At 39.1% G+C, this 15,667-nt stretch overlaps 3 protein-coding genes across 4 annotated transcripts in view; 2 read left to right on the top strand and 1 right to left on the bottom strand.

Annotated features, from left to right (window-relative positions):
• Positions 1 to 182: 182 nt before the first annotated feature.
• Positions 183 to 3,338, bottom strand: LOC108965779 (wolframin). The gene is made up of 4 exons (XM_018928386.1): positions 3,162 to 3,338; positions 3,011 to 3,109; positions 1,302 to 2,953; positions 183 to 1,232 (listed from the first exon to the last, which is right to left on the bottom strand). Exons 1-4 carry the CDS (start codon positions 3,223 to 3,225, stop codon positions 303 to 305), a joined length of 2,745 nt encoding a protein of 914 aa, XP_018783931.1. The 5' UTR covers positions 3,226 to 3,338; the 3' UTR covers positions 183 to 302.
• Positions 3,339 to 3,723: 385 nt separating this feature from the next.
• On the top strand, positions 3,724 to 8,454 carry LOC108965709 (nuclear pore complex protein Nup133). The gene is made up of 13 exons (XM_018928300.1): positions 3,724 to 3,967; positions 4,031 to 4,202; positions 4,268 to 4,792; positions 4,857 to 5,043; positions 5,107 to 5,220; positions 5,297 to 5,942; positions 6,111 to 6,318; positions 6,377 to 6,489; positions 6,572 to 7,137; positions 7,218 to 7,570; positions 7,646 to 7,834; positions 7,916 to 8,132; positions 8,195 to 8,454. The coding sequence occupies exons 1-13, from the start codon at positions 3,840 to 3,842 to the stop codon at positions 8,356 to 8,358; spliced, it is 3,582 nt and encodes a 1,193-aa protein (XP_018783845.1). The 5' UTR covers positions 3,724 to 3,839; the 3' UTR covers positions 8,359 to 8,454.
• Positions 8,455 to 11,883: 3,429 nt separating this feature from the next.
• Positions 11,884 to 15,667, top strand: part of LOC108965790 (chorion peroxidase) — a 5,199-nt gene continuing 1,415 nt past the window's right edge. Inside the window, exons 1-5 of one of the 2 annotated variants that reach the window (XM_018928411.1) lie at positions 11,884 to 11,932; positions 12,095 to 12,261; positions 12,858 to 14,376; positions 14,440 to 14,822; positions 14,882 to 15,051. In XM_018928411.1, the coding sequence (XP_018783956.1) occupies positions 12,119 to 12,261; positions 12,858 to 14,376; positions 14,440 to 14,822; positions 14,882 to 15,051 (2,215 nt within the window). In that variant the 5' untranslated portion in view covers positions 11,884 to 11,932; positions 12,095 to 12,118. Of the gene's footprint in view, positions 11,983 to 12,094; positions 12,262 to 12,857; positions 14,377 to 14,439; positions 14,823 to 14,881; positions 15,052 to 15,667 lie in introns of both variants that reach the window. The other variant, XM_018928421.1, reaches the window with a different exon arrangement.

The raw sequence follows: 15,667 nt of genomic DNA on the forward strand, positions 1-15,667 counted from the left end.
GGTCAACATTTAAATGAAATTATCTTCAAAAAGTAAATGTCATGAACCAATCTAACGTTTCAAATAAAGAACCGATGAGATTTTGCAAATTTTATGCGTTTTTTTTTTTAAAAAAGTTATCAAGCTCTTAAAAAATCACCCGATATAATTAAAAATGTAAACAAAAATGAGTTAATACAAAATTTAGATACACATCCACATATTTATTTTAATTCAATATTGTTTTTATTTTACAATTCATTTGTCATGATTGTGTGGGTGAGTATTAATATTTAATACAAGTACAGTTATAGCGTATAAAATTATTTGAATGTTATCAGTGGATTAAACAAAACATTCAACAAATACTTAAAACCGCGCCTAAGATCACGCATTCGAGCATTCAACGGCGACTTGCGTTCCACGCTTACCATCTTAAGCGTCTTATCAACGCATTGTACACATTTAACAGCCAACAGCTGTATGCGTGTCTGTGAGGCACCTAAAATAAAATCCTCACGTTCACGCATACCATCAGCCGAAGGCGGTCGATTATTTTGTAGTGTACCGTAGAATTGAAGACGATCACCTACCAACAAGGCACGAGTGAAATTACCAAATTTGTGACTGGCTTGTAGCACAATATCGATACTTTTGCTTAACAAACCCTGTGTTGGCATGCGTACATGTATCTCATATTCATACCTATTCCACTGATGCAAGGAACATTTACCTTGTAATGCACTATGCTTTAGCAAGATATCTATATCTTTGCAGAGAATTTCTTTCTCTTCCGCACCGCATTGTAGTTGCTCGCGTACGTATGAACCGTACATGCAGCTAATCCAACGACTAAGCCAGGGTGGCAAATATCTATTTAGATATTCAGCACGTATATTGGAAACGCGGCTAATATGAACTTGGGTTACGGTACCCGCCCATATCACGTCCATACCTTCCAAATATGCACAACGTAGTTGCGACTTGATTTTATTGCTTTGCTCGTTAGCTGCTTGACCGCATAGTGTATAGAAACGTTGCCAGTGCAGAGGTCCCGTTATTGATGGCATTTCGTTTTCATGTTTGTGTACATCATCTATTCTTTCCTCAACATTATCATTGTTATCCATGGTATTAATTATAGATTCACCTTTATCGTGCGCTACGATATTGCTGAAGCGTGGGGAATCCTTAAAATTTGCGGTCATGTAGGGGAAAGTAAGTATGCAGGCTGCCATGATGCAAAGTACCACCTATATTGTAAACGAATTTATTGAATAAGTAAATGTTTAGGATTAATTAATAAACATATATGTATTTACCTGCATGATGGTTACGTATTTCTGTGTTGTACGGTGCAACGCAAGAAAACATGAGCCGAGAAGTACAAAAATAGCCGCTACAAGTGTACTGCCCAAGCGTATACCCGGATCGGTGAAACCCATCCAATCGATGATTACAAACACGGGTATCAACAACGAAACCAAACCAAATAATGGTAAGAATAGCAGAATACCAGCTAGACCTAGTGTAGCTCTGATCATACCGAACATTGTGGCACTTTGTGAAGCTGTGATACATAATTGTAGCCAACTTAAAGTGACACAATGCGGAATGAGATGCGTGTAGATGCCGTGCCAATTATTGCGTGCAGCTAGATGTATTAGAAAACCCGGTATTAACAAATATAGTGCTGTGCGACAATTTAAACAGAATTCAATGCCATTGCCGATGACAAACGAACAGAATGTGGGTACTTTGAGATCCAAAAATCGCCAGCCTGTAGTAACTACGTCGTCCATTTCGTATGGATATTTCGCCAGAACATTTACAGCAAACGATATTAGCGCAATCCAATCAGGAAATCTGCGAACGGACGAATACATGAACATCACAAGCGAGGCAAGACCAAATATACACGAAACTATGGTTAATTCTGAATGGGCCAGCCAACCGGTTGCTATTAATGGTGATACCATCAAATTTCCAATTAATGCACAAAAGAAATATAAGTAAGGCTTAAGATTGTTTTTTAAGAAAAGATTTTCCGAGATAGTAGCCTCAACATTATGATCACCGTAACTTAGGAAGAGTCCAGACCAAATGCGAAAATCGATGAAATCTTGTTTTGTCTTAAGCATCTTGCATGTGGAACATATCATGATGGCTAAACAAAGATAGTAGATTGCCACTGGTAAATATACTGTAATATTGTCACTCGAGGCTAACCAGTATACTGCGAAGAGTAAAGCCATGCGTACGGTGGGTGAGACTACAGTAGGGAAAGCAGCCATGATATTCACTAATCGGTGATATAGTAATGTGCAAAAGAGTACTGGATGGAATAGTAGCCGATGGAAACACGGTACATGATCCAATGTAGCAGGATGTGGTACAGATACAGTTAGGTCATCGTTTACAGCGGGCATACGACCGGCAGCATAATTAACAGCTGCTGATACTAGATTCTCCTCTGTTATAACGCGTATTGACGACGCAGATCTTTCTCTTGAGTATGAAGTGACACGACGCCTATGTTGTCGTTGTTGTCTGGAACGTGTAGGCAAGTTGACATGTCCGTTACCAACACCGGCAGCATCTGTTAAAGGCTCATGTCTACGATTTGCATATTCATCTTCAGTCTCTTCTTCCGATGTTGAAGTCGAATATCCATGATGGCGCCTCTTTTTTTGCAGATTATATATTTCACGCATTTTACGCTCAAGTTGACGTGGCGTAATATGCTCGCCGCCATTGGCAAGGCAAGAAAATAGTTCACGCGCGGCTTTGCGAGCAGCACGCTCACCTGCTGTCATTGAGAGGCAACAACGTACTTCGGCTTCATTTTCTGTGGTTATGCCACAACCTTCCTCATAGCATTGACGCAAGAGTTTAGTTGCATCTTCGTGTCCTTGTTGTGCTGCGCGTAGTAGCCAATGTATAGCTTGTTGGCTTGATGTCGCTTCATTTTGTTCTTTACAAAATTATGAAATCAATTATTTAAATTTAATGTGATTTTTCTAAACTATACCGATTGTTTTATCCAGCAACTGTTTGGCCAAATCGTATTGGACATCCGAACAACCCTCCGCAGCTATATGATACTTCAGATTGTTTAATGAAGTACGATCTATATAAAATGTCATATTAAGAAATTGTAATAAAAAAAAATAACAGGTTACCTTCTAAATTCCATTTTCTTCTAGTATTATTTCCGGAAGGCTGATTTTTAGCCCAGCTCGCCATTTTGAAATAATAATTTTTATATTTATATTTTGTTTGACATTGTAATACAAAAATTTTGTTTAGAGATTCAACAGCTGTTTCAGAAAATTTCTTGCTAAGTACACTTCTTCTTAGTTAAAGTTTATATTCGCAATAGAAGTGTAAACATTTGTGTGTTTGTATTTTCAAATTGTCCTCACATTGTTGCCAGATGCTTGTACAAATTATTTTAAAACATTTTGCTGCATTTATAATCGATTTTATATTATAAAAACGTATATAATATCAGATATACGCCAAATATTCTGTAGCTTAATAATTTATTGAATAAGGTGTGCTCTGGCAGTATTTAAATTTGCAATTATATACTTATACAACTATATATATAAATCTCTATGCTAAAATTTTTTACTCAGAACTAGTTAATATTAGAATTCAATTTGTATTCGTATTATTATTGAAGTATTGCAGTGTATATGAAAGATTTTATCATTATAAAGTTGGCAACTCTTAAATTTAACTTGATTGTTATGCACATTTGGTTATATTTTGCTGGCGCGAAGTTTTCAGTGATTTATAAAAGAAGTGCTTTTAATTCAATTTCATGCCGTGTATTTAATAAATTGGCTTAAAACATGGATAGATCTCTGCAACAGCTTTACACTTCAATGCCGCGAAACTCCTTGGCGGGTCGGATACGGCCACAGGCTACCACGAGTAGACCAGCATCACCACTAATAAAAAAGACCGGCATTAGTCAAGGGTATGTTTATTTTTCCAAATTTGTTGTATTAAATGTTTATTTCTAGTTTTATTCAATACACAGCCGTTTCAGTCTGTCAGCTCGTTCAAATCCTTCAATTATTGGAATTCGTTCCGAGTTCAATATGGTTGAGAGTTTTGGTTTTCAACTACCCGTTTTGGTTAATGAGGCACTTACCTTTAATGAAAAAAATCAAAATGTTTCAGTACGCTGTGCCCCGAATGGTTGGGCTTGGGTATGTTATTAACATAAGTATATACTCATATGAAAATCGAAACCTAATGAAAAAATGATCAACAGATTGTGCATGGCCGCCGCTTACTTATTTGGCAATATAAGGATACTAAACGCACTGGTGATAGCACATCGCCACGCAGCCATAAGGAATTGGTACGCGCACAACAACGTCGAGGAGCTGCTATGGCCCAATGTCGCGAATTGACTTTACCACACTGCGATATCGGTCATAAGGCTACTTTGGTTAGTGTTTTTATGGGCGAGGGACAACAAATGGCATCGTGCGTGGCAGTTTCTCCCACCGGCGATGTACGTTACTGGCCATCAATTGCACATGACAGCTCATCTGTCGATGTGAGCGGAATTTTGGATGGTCAGGAATTTGATCAAATGCTCAATATGCCACACCAACTGGGTTATTTGTTGGTAACCACTACTTGCAATTTGGTATTGTTGCAATTGCAATTGGTTAATGGTAGGCATGTGCTACAACATAAAACCATACGTCAACCCGCTGGGTTCTTAGGTGGCATAAGCAAGAAATTTTCAATTATAATGGGTATGAACAGTGGCAGTGACAAAGAAAATGTAAGAAAATTGCTGGATATCTGATGATATACATTAATAAAAAGATTAATTTTTTCGACAAAAGAAATTTGTAGGAATTGCTTGCGAGGGCGGTGCAAGTGGAGAAGCGTTTGTTACAGTGCTGGCAGATCGTTGGTTTCAGCGCTGGCGCTTAGCAAACGGTGGCGCCGTCGAGCAGCTGTTGTACGAAGATAGCGAGATTATTCGCAAAATACGCGATGAATTCCAACACAAATTTTGGAACATGCGTGGTACGTACTCTACACAACTTTTCACTTAATATAATATATTTAATCACTGTTTATTTTTTCCAGATAATCTCGATATAAACTTACATCTTCTGGATATGCATATTAATAATGGCAAAATTTATGTGCTCGGCGGTGCGGTGAACAGCGCACATGCTCCACAAATTCACTACGGCGTGGGTATGAATTTTTTCGCCTATTAATTATTTTTTGGAATTGCATTTGTTAATAAACACATTTTCTTTACAATTTGTAGCGATTATTACATCAGAAGTTGAGGGAATGAAGCTGCACAGTTTCATACCATTAAAACTGGCGCAATTTTATAATCTTGGTACCGAAAAGGAGTGTCAAAATTTACATTTTATTGTGACAAATACTCACCTCTTCTTCTATACGGATAAGAATATTTATCCCTTAAACTTATCGAATCCGGCCATAGCTGAAATGGAGGCTGAGAAAATCGAATTTCATTTACAAGATGATCGTATATTAAATGCTGCAATCTGCGGACAACTGCCACTATTCTTTAGCCGCAATCATGGTTTAGTGTGCGTAACACCTGGCGATTTTGATACCATAGAATTTATGAATTCCTCCTTTACATTGGGACCGAACGCCAATACAGCTGGCGATATAAACAATTTGTCAACGTTGGGTGTCGATCAAAGTGCATTGTCCAATAGCCAGATTAATGAGAGCAATTTATATATGTTTGATTTGGATCCCGATGTCATGTATAATGAATTTAAGGATGAAGTTAGTCAGTTGAAGGCAGCATTTATCTATCGCCTCAAGCACAACAATAATATGTGTAATACGATATTGAATGATTTACTGCGTAATATGTCGGAAAGTCAGACAGCAAGCACGGCAGCCGCCAATGCTAATCAATTGGACAGGTAAGTGGCAACGAGTGTGTTGTACCAAATAGTTGTGGCCTAAACACATTAGTTGTTTTGAATTTTAAATAATTGGCATACAATTTGCAATTATTGCTGCTAAGAAATTTTTTTGTTAGAAAAAGTTTATTTTTATTTTTTAATTTTTACCCTTATGCCGCTAAATAGAATCGTCATAACAATTGCTGAAGATTTGGCCGAAGATTTGCCAGCAGCCGATCCGCGCTGGGAGCAATTATGGGCAGAGGCTGGACATAGTAACAAACATGCGCTGGGCAGCTCATCGTCTTTGCAAATTCTTACGCAACTTAAGGAGAAAAGTCTAGCGCTGCGGCATTTTGTGGAATTTCTGCACAGCCCCGGTATATGGGAGAAGGTAAGCATCACTTGCATTATATTTGACAATAAATATATAGAAATAATGCTTATTGTAGCTTGATGCTGTGCCGAGTGGTGGTGGCAGCGTACTGAAACCCACTTCCTATATTTTAGCTGACATTAGTGAGAAGCTCGTTGCCGCTATAGCCTTGAGGAGCATACAAAGCAAGTTAGTATTTGAAAATACATGAAAATGTATATATTTAAATATGTGTTTATATGTATATACTGTTATCTCGCTTTCCTCTTAGATATAGCAAGATTATCGACGAGGCCATCAATCGTGTCGTTTCGACTTGGCAGGAAAATCCTTATGGCAATTTAACCGCGCAGGATATTTTCTATGTGCGCATATGCAAGTTTCAAGAAATTTTCCAAGCATTTTCGGACATAGCTGATAATCGCATTGAGTCCCAACAACAGACCACCACATTGGCGATGCTGATAAGTGACATAAATAACATTGTCTTGCATATTATAGCCGAGATCAAGAGTAGTCGCGAGCATAACGGCACACTGTACACGCTGCCACAGGAAAAAGCGAATGTGCACGAATACTTGCCGTGGACCGTCATGTCGGGTAGTGTGGGCTTGCGTGACACTTTATCGCATCTTGTTGACATTTCGGTGCGTTACGGCGCGCATTGCACCAACGAACCGGAGCTGAAGCAACGCTTGTATAGGCAAATATACGAGATGATCGATGCTATATTGGATGGCCGCAAGCATTATCTGGAAAGTGTGCACGATTCGGAGAAGTATAATGTGTTGTTGCAACAATTCGAATCACAACGCAGAGAATTAATCTCCATTTTGAGTAAGTAACAGTACATGTACATTTATTATTGTAATATGTTTTTGCACTGTATTGTTATAAATGCACCGTTATATTTGCAGTCGACGATGAACAGTATGAATATGCCGCAAAGTTAGCCGAGAAATATCTGGACTTCCAAAGTTTGGTAATCATTTGTGATGAAACGAAAAATCAAGATCGCCTTGATGGTTATATAAAAAAGTACGAAGAATATGACTTTTCGCAGTTCGCAATCAATTGGCATTTGCGGCAAAATCGTCAAGGTGAAGTATTCGAACGTTTCAAGGGTAATCAAGCGGCGCTCTCACAATTTATGCGCGATCATCCCACATTAGGCTGGATACAATTGGTGTTCAATGGCGATTTTGAACGCGCCGCGAAGATTTTGCTGCAACTGGCCCAAAACGAAACCGAATTTGTACAAAGAAAAAAGGTAAGTGCCCGCTGTCGGTAAATTGCTTTGCTAACTATCAAATATATTTGCTTACAAATCATTTTATTTCCCCAGTCCATGCTATCGCTGGCTAAATTAGCTGCCTTCGCTTCAGCCGACTCCGACTTAGGCATACAATTGGAGAGTATTAATGCCGAATTGAACATAATCGATTATCAGGAGCAATTAAGTGAAGCTTTAATGCTGAATTTTGGTTACGATGTGGAGAATCCCAAAGTGCTCAAAGTGGAAGAAATCATAAATGTAATAATATTATTAAGTTTTTTTTAATGAAAGTTGTGTCTCTTTTAACACTACTCGTTTTCACTTTCTATTATTCGTTAGCTTTTTATATCAGAAGAGAACGAAACTATAAACGAGTTCGAATTTCGTAAAGCTCTGGAGCTACTCAACTACATAGACGAGCCGTATGATGTGCGGCACAAAATATGGTCGGCGGCGATTTTGCGTGATAACTGGACCGCTTACGATGCGAACAATGCTGTGGACTATCTGCAGAATTTAATCTTCTTCAAATTAGTCGAAGTTTGCCATTTAATGGGTGAGTTTGTTGCTTGAATATTTATTAAATATTATATTTCGTTCGTTTTTGCTGTGCCATAGATGGCGATTGCGAGACTTTTCTGCCACCGATGGAGGATTTCCTGAATAGTCCTGAACTAGGCGATTTGGTGCACAACACATCGTTTCAGTATCTTTTCAAATTAACTTATGAATATATAGCTGATGCATTTAAAAAGCCAATTGAGACAAGCATGGACTTGTGAGCAATTTGTTAGCGTTTAGTGGTTATGTAATAACTTAAATGTCTTTTCTTTTTGTATTGATGAATAAAATTTTTTATAAGAGTATCTTAAAAATTACTTAGAACTGCATGCACTTCATTGTCCATGTTTATAATTACTTGGTAATTCCTTCGCTGTACTACTCTCGTAAATGTTGTTGTTGTAGCGGCAGAAAGCATTCTTAAGTATGTAATTTGGAGGGATGCTGCCGGGTTGTCAATCCTTGGTCGGATAAAAATCCGGGTGCGTTCCGACTACGTAAACTCGACTGTCGTTGGAACGGTTTCTAATAAATGTCGATAGTTGTTGTTATTATATATATATGGCTCCTCAGGGGAGTAAAGGGCCACAATGAGACTTCCATTTATTTCAATCTTGTGTTAGCCTCTTGATTTGACTCCAACTTTTATGAAACTTAGTTATTTTGATGTCCTAATTTCTTCTACAGGTCGATATTTTCGGATATTGCTTGTTTCCTGGTGATTGTGTCTAGATTATGTTTTTTCTTCGAATAGGCTTTGTAAATTTCGCTGATTGTTGTTATTGCAGCGGTAATCTAAATCTAACTAAGAAGTAAGTATTGTCATTGACTGGAACGAACCCTTATTTTTAGACGGCCAAGGATTATCAACCCTACAGTAAAATTATTTAGGAATGTTTTGAGCCTCTACAACAACGGGTTGTACTAAAAGAGCAGAGGCTTTCGGTTTGTGGATATGAATTGGCGTGCAAAGTGCAGTTTCTCATGTACCTGGAACCTCCATTGGTTATAACTTGAAGTGAGTACGAAAAGCTGGCCGACAAAGGTTATGCTCGAAAATTCTACGAAAAGATATGCCGTCTTTTGTACAACCGTCAGAGGTGATCTAGCGACTGATGCCCAGAGCATATTGAAATTATGGAGGAAACACTCCTCCAGTCTGTTGAATGGCATTGGAAGCATAACACAGGAGATTATGAACCCGATTCCCCAATCAATACCAAAGGAGGTTTTAGACAAGGCGACTCCCAAACGTGTAACCTTTTCACTATATTGCTAATGAAACACTACAGCTCTGAGAGTATTCCAAGCAGTATCCGCTGGGAGAAGCAGAGGAAGAAGAAGACCTCCAATCCGTTGGAAAGACCAGGGGGAGAGGGATTTGGCTACACTTGGTATCTCGAATCGGCGCCAAATATCAAAACGAAAGAAGGACTGGCGCGCTGTTGTAAACTTGGCTCTAACCGCATGAGCGGTGTGTACGCCATTAAAGCAGAAGAAGAAGGAGAAGAAGAGAGACTCATTTTAAGTGAAATTTTAATCTACTCAGGTACTACTGTAGTAACGTCTCCAAAGTTAATGATTTTGGTAACGGGAATCTCTTGTGATACATTTCTGATATTTATAATATTGATATAAAGAAATATACTCGAGCCAAAGCCCGATTTTGTAGTCAAAGGTAAGGTACTGTCTCTCAAGTTATGCAGACTCTTTTTTCAGAGCTTGAATGCAAAACTGTTGCTAGTTATAGAAAATTAATTTCTGAATTATGTTCTCTGGAGATTTTCTATCTTAAAAGAGCTGAAGGGTGTTTTGAAATATGTCAAAAAAAAAAAAAAAAAAAAAAAAAAAAAAAAAAAAAAAAAAAAAAAAAAAAAAAAAAAAAAAAAAAAAAAAAAAAAGCGCATGAAACCTCCGTCCAATCGCCAGTACTATTTCGGTCAAGAAAAGATACATTTAAAATTTAATAACGATTCAATGACGACTTCACAACATACAGCTCAAAACAACTGCATGATGGTGTGTCTCTGTGGGTTTTGAAGAAAGGATATAAGTTATTAGTAAACTTGACCTTTAAACTTCTGGTACGGTTATTAATGAAGTAAGGCAAAGACTTCGGCAACTTTGGAAAAGTATGCTGTATAATACAGCAATCATATATCGTCATCTTGGACTTAGGTACCCGTTTGGCATAGTTAAGGAAAATCTGTATATAAGTTCCATAACTCGTTTTGTCTGCCAAAAGATCTTGTATTCTAATATAGTGAACACGGTGTAAAACAATTCAGGGGTGATGTTCGAAAAAAGGTTTTATAAAAGTACGTAGTATTGAAATCTAAATAAATATTAGTACAGATATACACTATATATATAAATAGAAAACATATTTATATATGTATGTATATGACTCAATGAACGCACATATTTCTAGATGATTTTCGAAATGGGTTGATTTTTAGCACAAACCTTTAGAAAATACGAAGTTATATTTATATTTTTCTAGTATGACGTTAAGATAAGCCCGATTTCAAATAATCAGCGCGCATCAATGAAAGAGCAAAGGCCCAATCTATGTTCATGCCGTATATGTACATATGTATATATTACTACGAACGGGTATGGAAATAATAAACTACACATTTTTGGATTTAGTTGCAAACACCTCAGTATATAGTATCTCACCTGTAGGAAATCATTATAAAGAGTTAAGTAAAAAAGTAGAATAAAAAATCCATGTCATCCTCTTCGACATTTCATTTTCAAGTTCTAACAAGGGATACTTGTTAACCATTGCAGTGTCATATATGACCTCTTTGCATGCAGACTATCTTTTGATCTGTTACACCTATAACGATAGGAGTTTAACTTACTAGAGTAGGCAGACTGTAATTGGTCAAGGCTTACGTGAGATTCAGAGGAAACTCAAGCTGTAGGTCTTGAAATGATCTTGATACTTATCTGTTATATTGTTCTTAAGATCGAAGACGTCGCTCAAGGATGACGGAGATCATCTCTTCTTAATATACATTTTCTGTCTGTAACTTCATCTGTGGCCCACTTATTTCGTCGGCCGTTATATGGCGATCGCCTTCTGCGATCCCAACCTCATCTGGTCTATTCAAGGGGAGCGGAGGTTTTCCTCTTCTTCTGCTTCCCCCGGCAGGAACTGTGTCGAATACTCTGACCACTGGAGTGCTTTCATCCATTCGGACCGCTGTCTCTCGCTGAATTATGTCAATGTCGTCGTATATCTCATACAGCTCATCGTTACTCAGTCCGAAGTAGCATATGTTGGCAAGAGTTATCCGCGTTTTGAAATAAATTATCTACGACTTCGAAGTTATGATTATGGAAAATTCTGTTTAATTTTCCTATACTCTGATGTCTAACATCGAAATTTTACTGATGAGCTCTAAATTATATAGACCACCTTTAAGTCATGGATCCTATCTCCAATTCTCTTTACTTTCTCCTCACTTGTTCGTGAATATTTTAAAGCCTTCCTCTATCTCGAAGCTACCGAAAGGATTAGATTAGCCAAACCCTATCCAAGCTAACGCATTTACATACCTGCAGGGTATGCACATATGTATGTAAAGAGTTATGAACATACATATATGCATACCTACAAGCGGAATAAGGTTGTTCGCCTCTCCGCCTCCGCTTTGTAGTTTTGAAGCCTTACAAGTGCCGATGCAAAGGCAATTGCAACTTTAAGCCTAACTTCGGCTTAGTAGTTAAGTTGCCCCGACTGTGGCAAGTGCGGTGTTGCGTTGAGGTCCTTAACAAGCAAAAGTGCGTACATTTTGCAATAACTAGACAGCTAGCCACTAAGCCAGTGAATGGTTCGACCAAATTTAGTAACGGTTTACTTGTTTTCTTGAAATAATTGTGAAAACGGAAAAAGTTTAAATATATTTTGCTGCAAAATTCATTTTTTTTTGTKTTTTAATAAAGCTGCTGCAATATTGATGCATCGATATGGCGGAAGAAACCACACCGTTAACCACTGGAATGTCACCGCCCTTGGGTCCGGCATACGTTTTCCCAGGCGGTGTGTCACCACGTTCGCGTCGTTATCGGAAAATGCAACAATTTCAATGCTGTCTCGGTATCACCGTTGTGTGAGTGTTGGAATTTGAAACTGAACTAACGCATTAAACTTGGTAATCAAGAGACGAAACTGTGTGTTTTTTTTTTGTTTGACCTCAGGCATCCAACGAACTGGCAGGAATGGAAATTAAAAGTCTGTCCAAATTTGTATTGGCCATTAAAAGATTTCCTAATTTATAAGTTCACTAAGAACTACTTGCAATCTCTCTAGATCCGCCATCTAACCTAACATAACTCCTCTTCTCTTTTAAGCTAAAAATAGAAAATATGATACCGCTCAACTATTGCTTGTATGTTTGACATCCCTTCGAAGATATTTTCACTTCGAAAATATTTTAGATTTAAACTCTGAAAAAATGAGTCTCTCCTGTAAATTCGACTTAATACCCCCAGAATCTAGTATACAAAGTCTGAGATCTAAAAATTAATCCATCCACGCATTGATTAAACAAATTGGGAGCTTATTATATCGAGCGGTAATACGATTTAATTTAGAGGGAGCCTTTTAGGTAACTGACCGTATGTGCTGCTTAAATATATTTTGCTCTATTGAAGGGCTTCTTATTTATGCACGTAATATCATTTCGTTTTTCATATTTTCTTATAGACTCATTGTTCTCGCCGCTTTAATTGCCGCATTTGTGCTTGTCGAAGAACCGGAGGAACCGCCGACTCCGATACTACTTGCGGCGGCTATCATAAATGAAACAAATCCGGCGAATAGCAGTGCGAAAGCAAGCGACGCATTAGAAGCTGCAACGACACCATTGGCCGACGAACCCAACACTGAGTGGGCATTAAAACGAGCACACATAAACCGCACGCAAAGCGTAGAGGCAGTTGGTGCCGGTATAAAGGCATTAGGTGACCGCGAAATTTTAGAGGAAAGCCAGCAATTGACGCCCATACACAGTCCCGCCTACCGGCATTATCGCGCGCTCAGCACCGGTCCGGAGGCACGCAAATTGGCACGACGCGGTTATGTGGAAAATCATGCGACTACGCGTATTGCCGAACTGTTGAACTATACGAAGCCGAATGGGCGCCATAACATTGGCAATGGACCGACAATTGAGCTGCCCGATCCGACAATGAATTTTACATGCGATTTCAATGCGCGCTATCGTACGGCTAGTGGGGTGTGCAACAACAAGGCACATCCGCGTTTGTACGGTGCTGCCATGATCCCTTATAGACGCATGGTGGCGCCCGATTATGCGGATGGTATTTCAAGGCCGCGTGCCAGTCATGCTAGCGATGGTACTCAATTGCCACCGGCTCGTAAAGTTTCTTTAGATATACATCGTGCTGCTTATGATACTGACGCCAATTTTACTGTTATGTTGGCAGTATTCGGTCAGTTCCTCGATCACGACATAACAGCAACTTCACTATCCTCTTTACCGGAAGGTGAATCGATCGATTGTTGCGCCTTAACTACAGCAGAGATGCATCCGGAGTGTTATCCAGTGCCGATATTGCCGGATGATCCGTATTACCAGCGTTACAATGTGACTTGTTTGAATTTTGTACGTTCTGCTCCTGCACCGACCGGACATTTCGGTCCACGACAACAACTCAACCAAGGTACCGCTTTTATTGATGGTTCTGTGGTGTATGGGTGTACAGAGCAACGGCAACGGCATTTGCGCACCATGTTGAACGGTACAATGCGTATGTATATAACTGGCGATGGACGGCAATTGTTGCCGTTATCTACCAATCTGGAAGACGGTTGTAATCGTGTGGAAATGGCAACGGCAGGAAAATATTGCTTTGAATCCGGCGATGATCGTGCCAATGAAAATTTGCTACTAACATCGATGCATCTGCTTTGGGCGCGTCATCATAATTTTTTGGCGCGTGGCTTGCAGTCAGTCAACCCACATTGGGATGACGAGCAAGTCTTTCAGGAATCGCGAAAAATTTTGAGCGCTAAAATGGCACATATTACATACAATGAGTTCTTACCGATTCTAGTTGGTGAAAAGTTGGCTAAAAAAAAACGTTTGCTGCCAAGTACAGATGATTTGGACGCGCCCGACACCTACGACAAAAATGTGGATCCCAGCATAGCGAATTGCTTTGCGGGCGCAGCTTTCAGATTTGCGCATACATTGCTGCCGGTGAGTTTTACCACGACCCTCTGTTTGTTTTTTTTATCTCAGATAAGTATGTATGCCTTGCAGGGAGTACTCAACGCCACAAGGGACAATAGCGCGCCGGAATCTATTGAACTGCATACAATGCTCTTTAATCCCTTTTCTCTCTGGTCGGAGCATGGTATCGATCGTGCGCTCTTAACCGCCAGCAATACGGCTGTGCTGCGGGTTAATCGTTTCTTTTCCTATGAGGTGACGCAAAAGATATTTGAAGGACGCCCTGAAGAAGATATGAGACCACTTTGCGGACTTGATCTTGTTTCACTGAACATACAGCGTGGTCGTGATCATGGCCTACCAGCGTATCCAGTATTTCGAAAACATTGTAAGTTGTCATCTACAGATACGTGGGAAGAAATGGCTAACGCCATTGATGCAAATACCTTGCAGTCAATAAGGAAAATCTACAGGTATGCAAGCGAAAATACCGAAATAAAGTAAGCAGTAAAATTTAACCACTAAGTTTCAGCTCACCGCATGATGTCGATGTGTACACGGGCGCATTGAGCGAGCCTCCATTGGATGGCGCTATATTTGGACCATTGCTCACTTGTTTGGTATCAGACCAATTTATGCGCCTAAAACGTGGTGACTCTCATTGGTATGAAAGAAAGATAGGACCGCAACGTTTTACTAAAGGTAGGTGTTTTGGAGGACATTAACAATTTCACATCTTCCTTGTCTTTAGAGACAGTGTTACTATTGTCATTTGACGACAATATTTGCCGATTTATTTATTATAAATAAAATCTATTCCACTCACTGCGTTATTCTAAAGTGTGAAGTTTCTTTTTTTTTTTTAAAGAAAAACACAGAAACTTCAAATTTAATGAGAAATGTTTATTATTACTCGAAATAACATTCTCTGCATTTATTTTTTCAAGATTATCTTTTCCAAATGTTGGCCGCTGCAACGTCTCAGATTGCCCACCCGTTGAGTCCAGTTTTCGTTGACTCGTTCGAGATTTCGACTGGTAACTAGCGAATTACAGGCGTGATCATTTTGGAAGAAATATGAACCGATGATTCTTCTTCTTCTTCTTAATTGGTGTAGACACCGCTTACGCGATTATAGCCGAGTTAACAAGAGCGCGTCAGTCGTTTCCTCTTTTCGCTACGTGGCGTTAATTGGATATTCCAAGAGCAGGTTTTTCTCCACCTGGTCCTTCCAACGGAGTGGAGGTTTTCCTCTTCCTCTGCTTCCCCCGGCGGGTACTGCGTCGAATACTTTCAGAGCTGGAGTGTTTTCGTCCAT

This window comes from Bactrocera latifrons, unplaced genomic scaffold (genome assembly GCF_001853355.1).
Source record: "Bactrocera latifrons isolate USDA-ARS-PBARC rearing strain unplaced genomic scaffold, ASM185335v1 scaffold_10, whole genome shotgun sequence".
Classification (NCBI taxonomy): Eukaryota; Metazoa; Arthropoda; class Insecta; order Diptera; family Tephritidae; genus Bactrocera; species Bactrocera latifrons.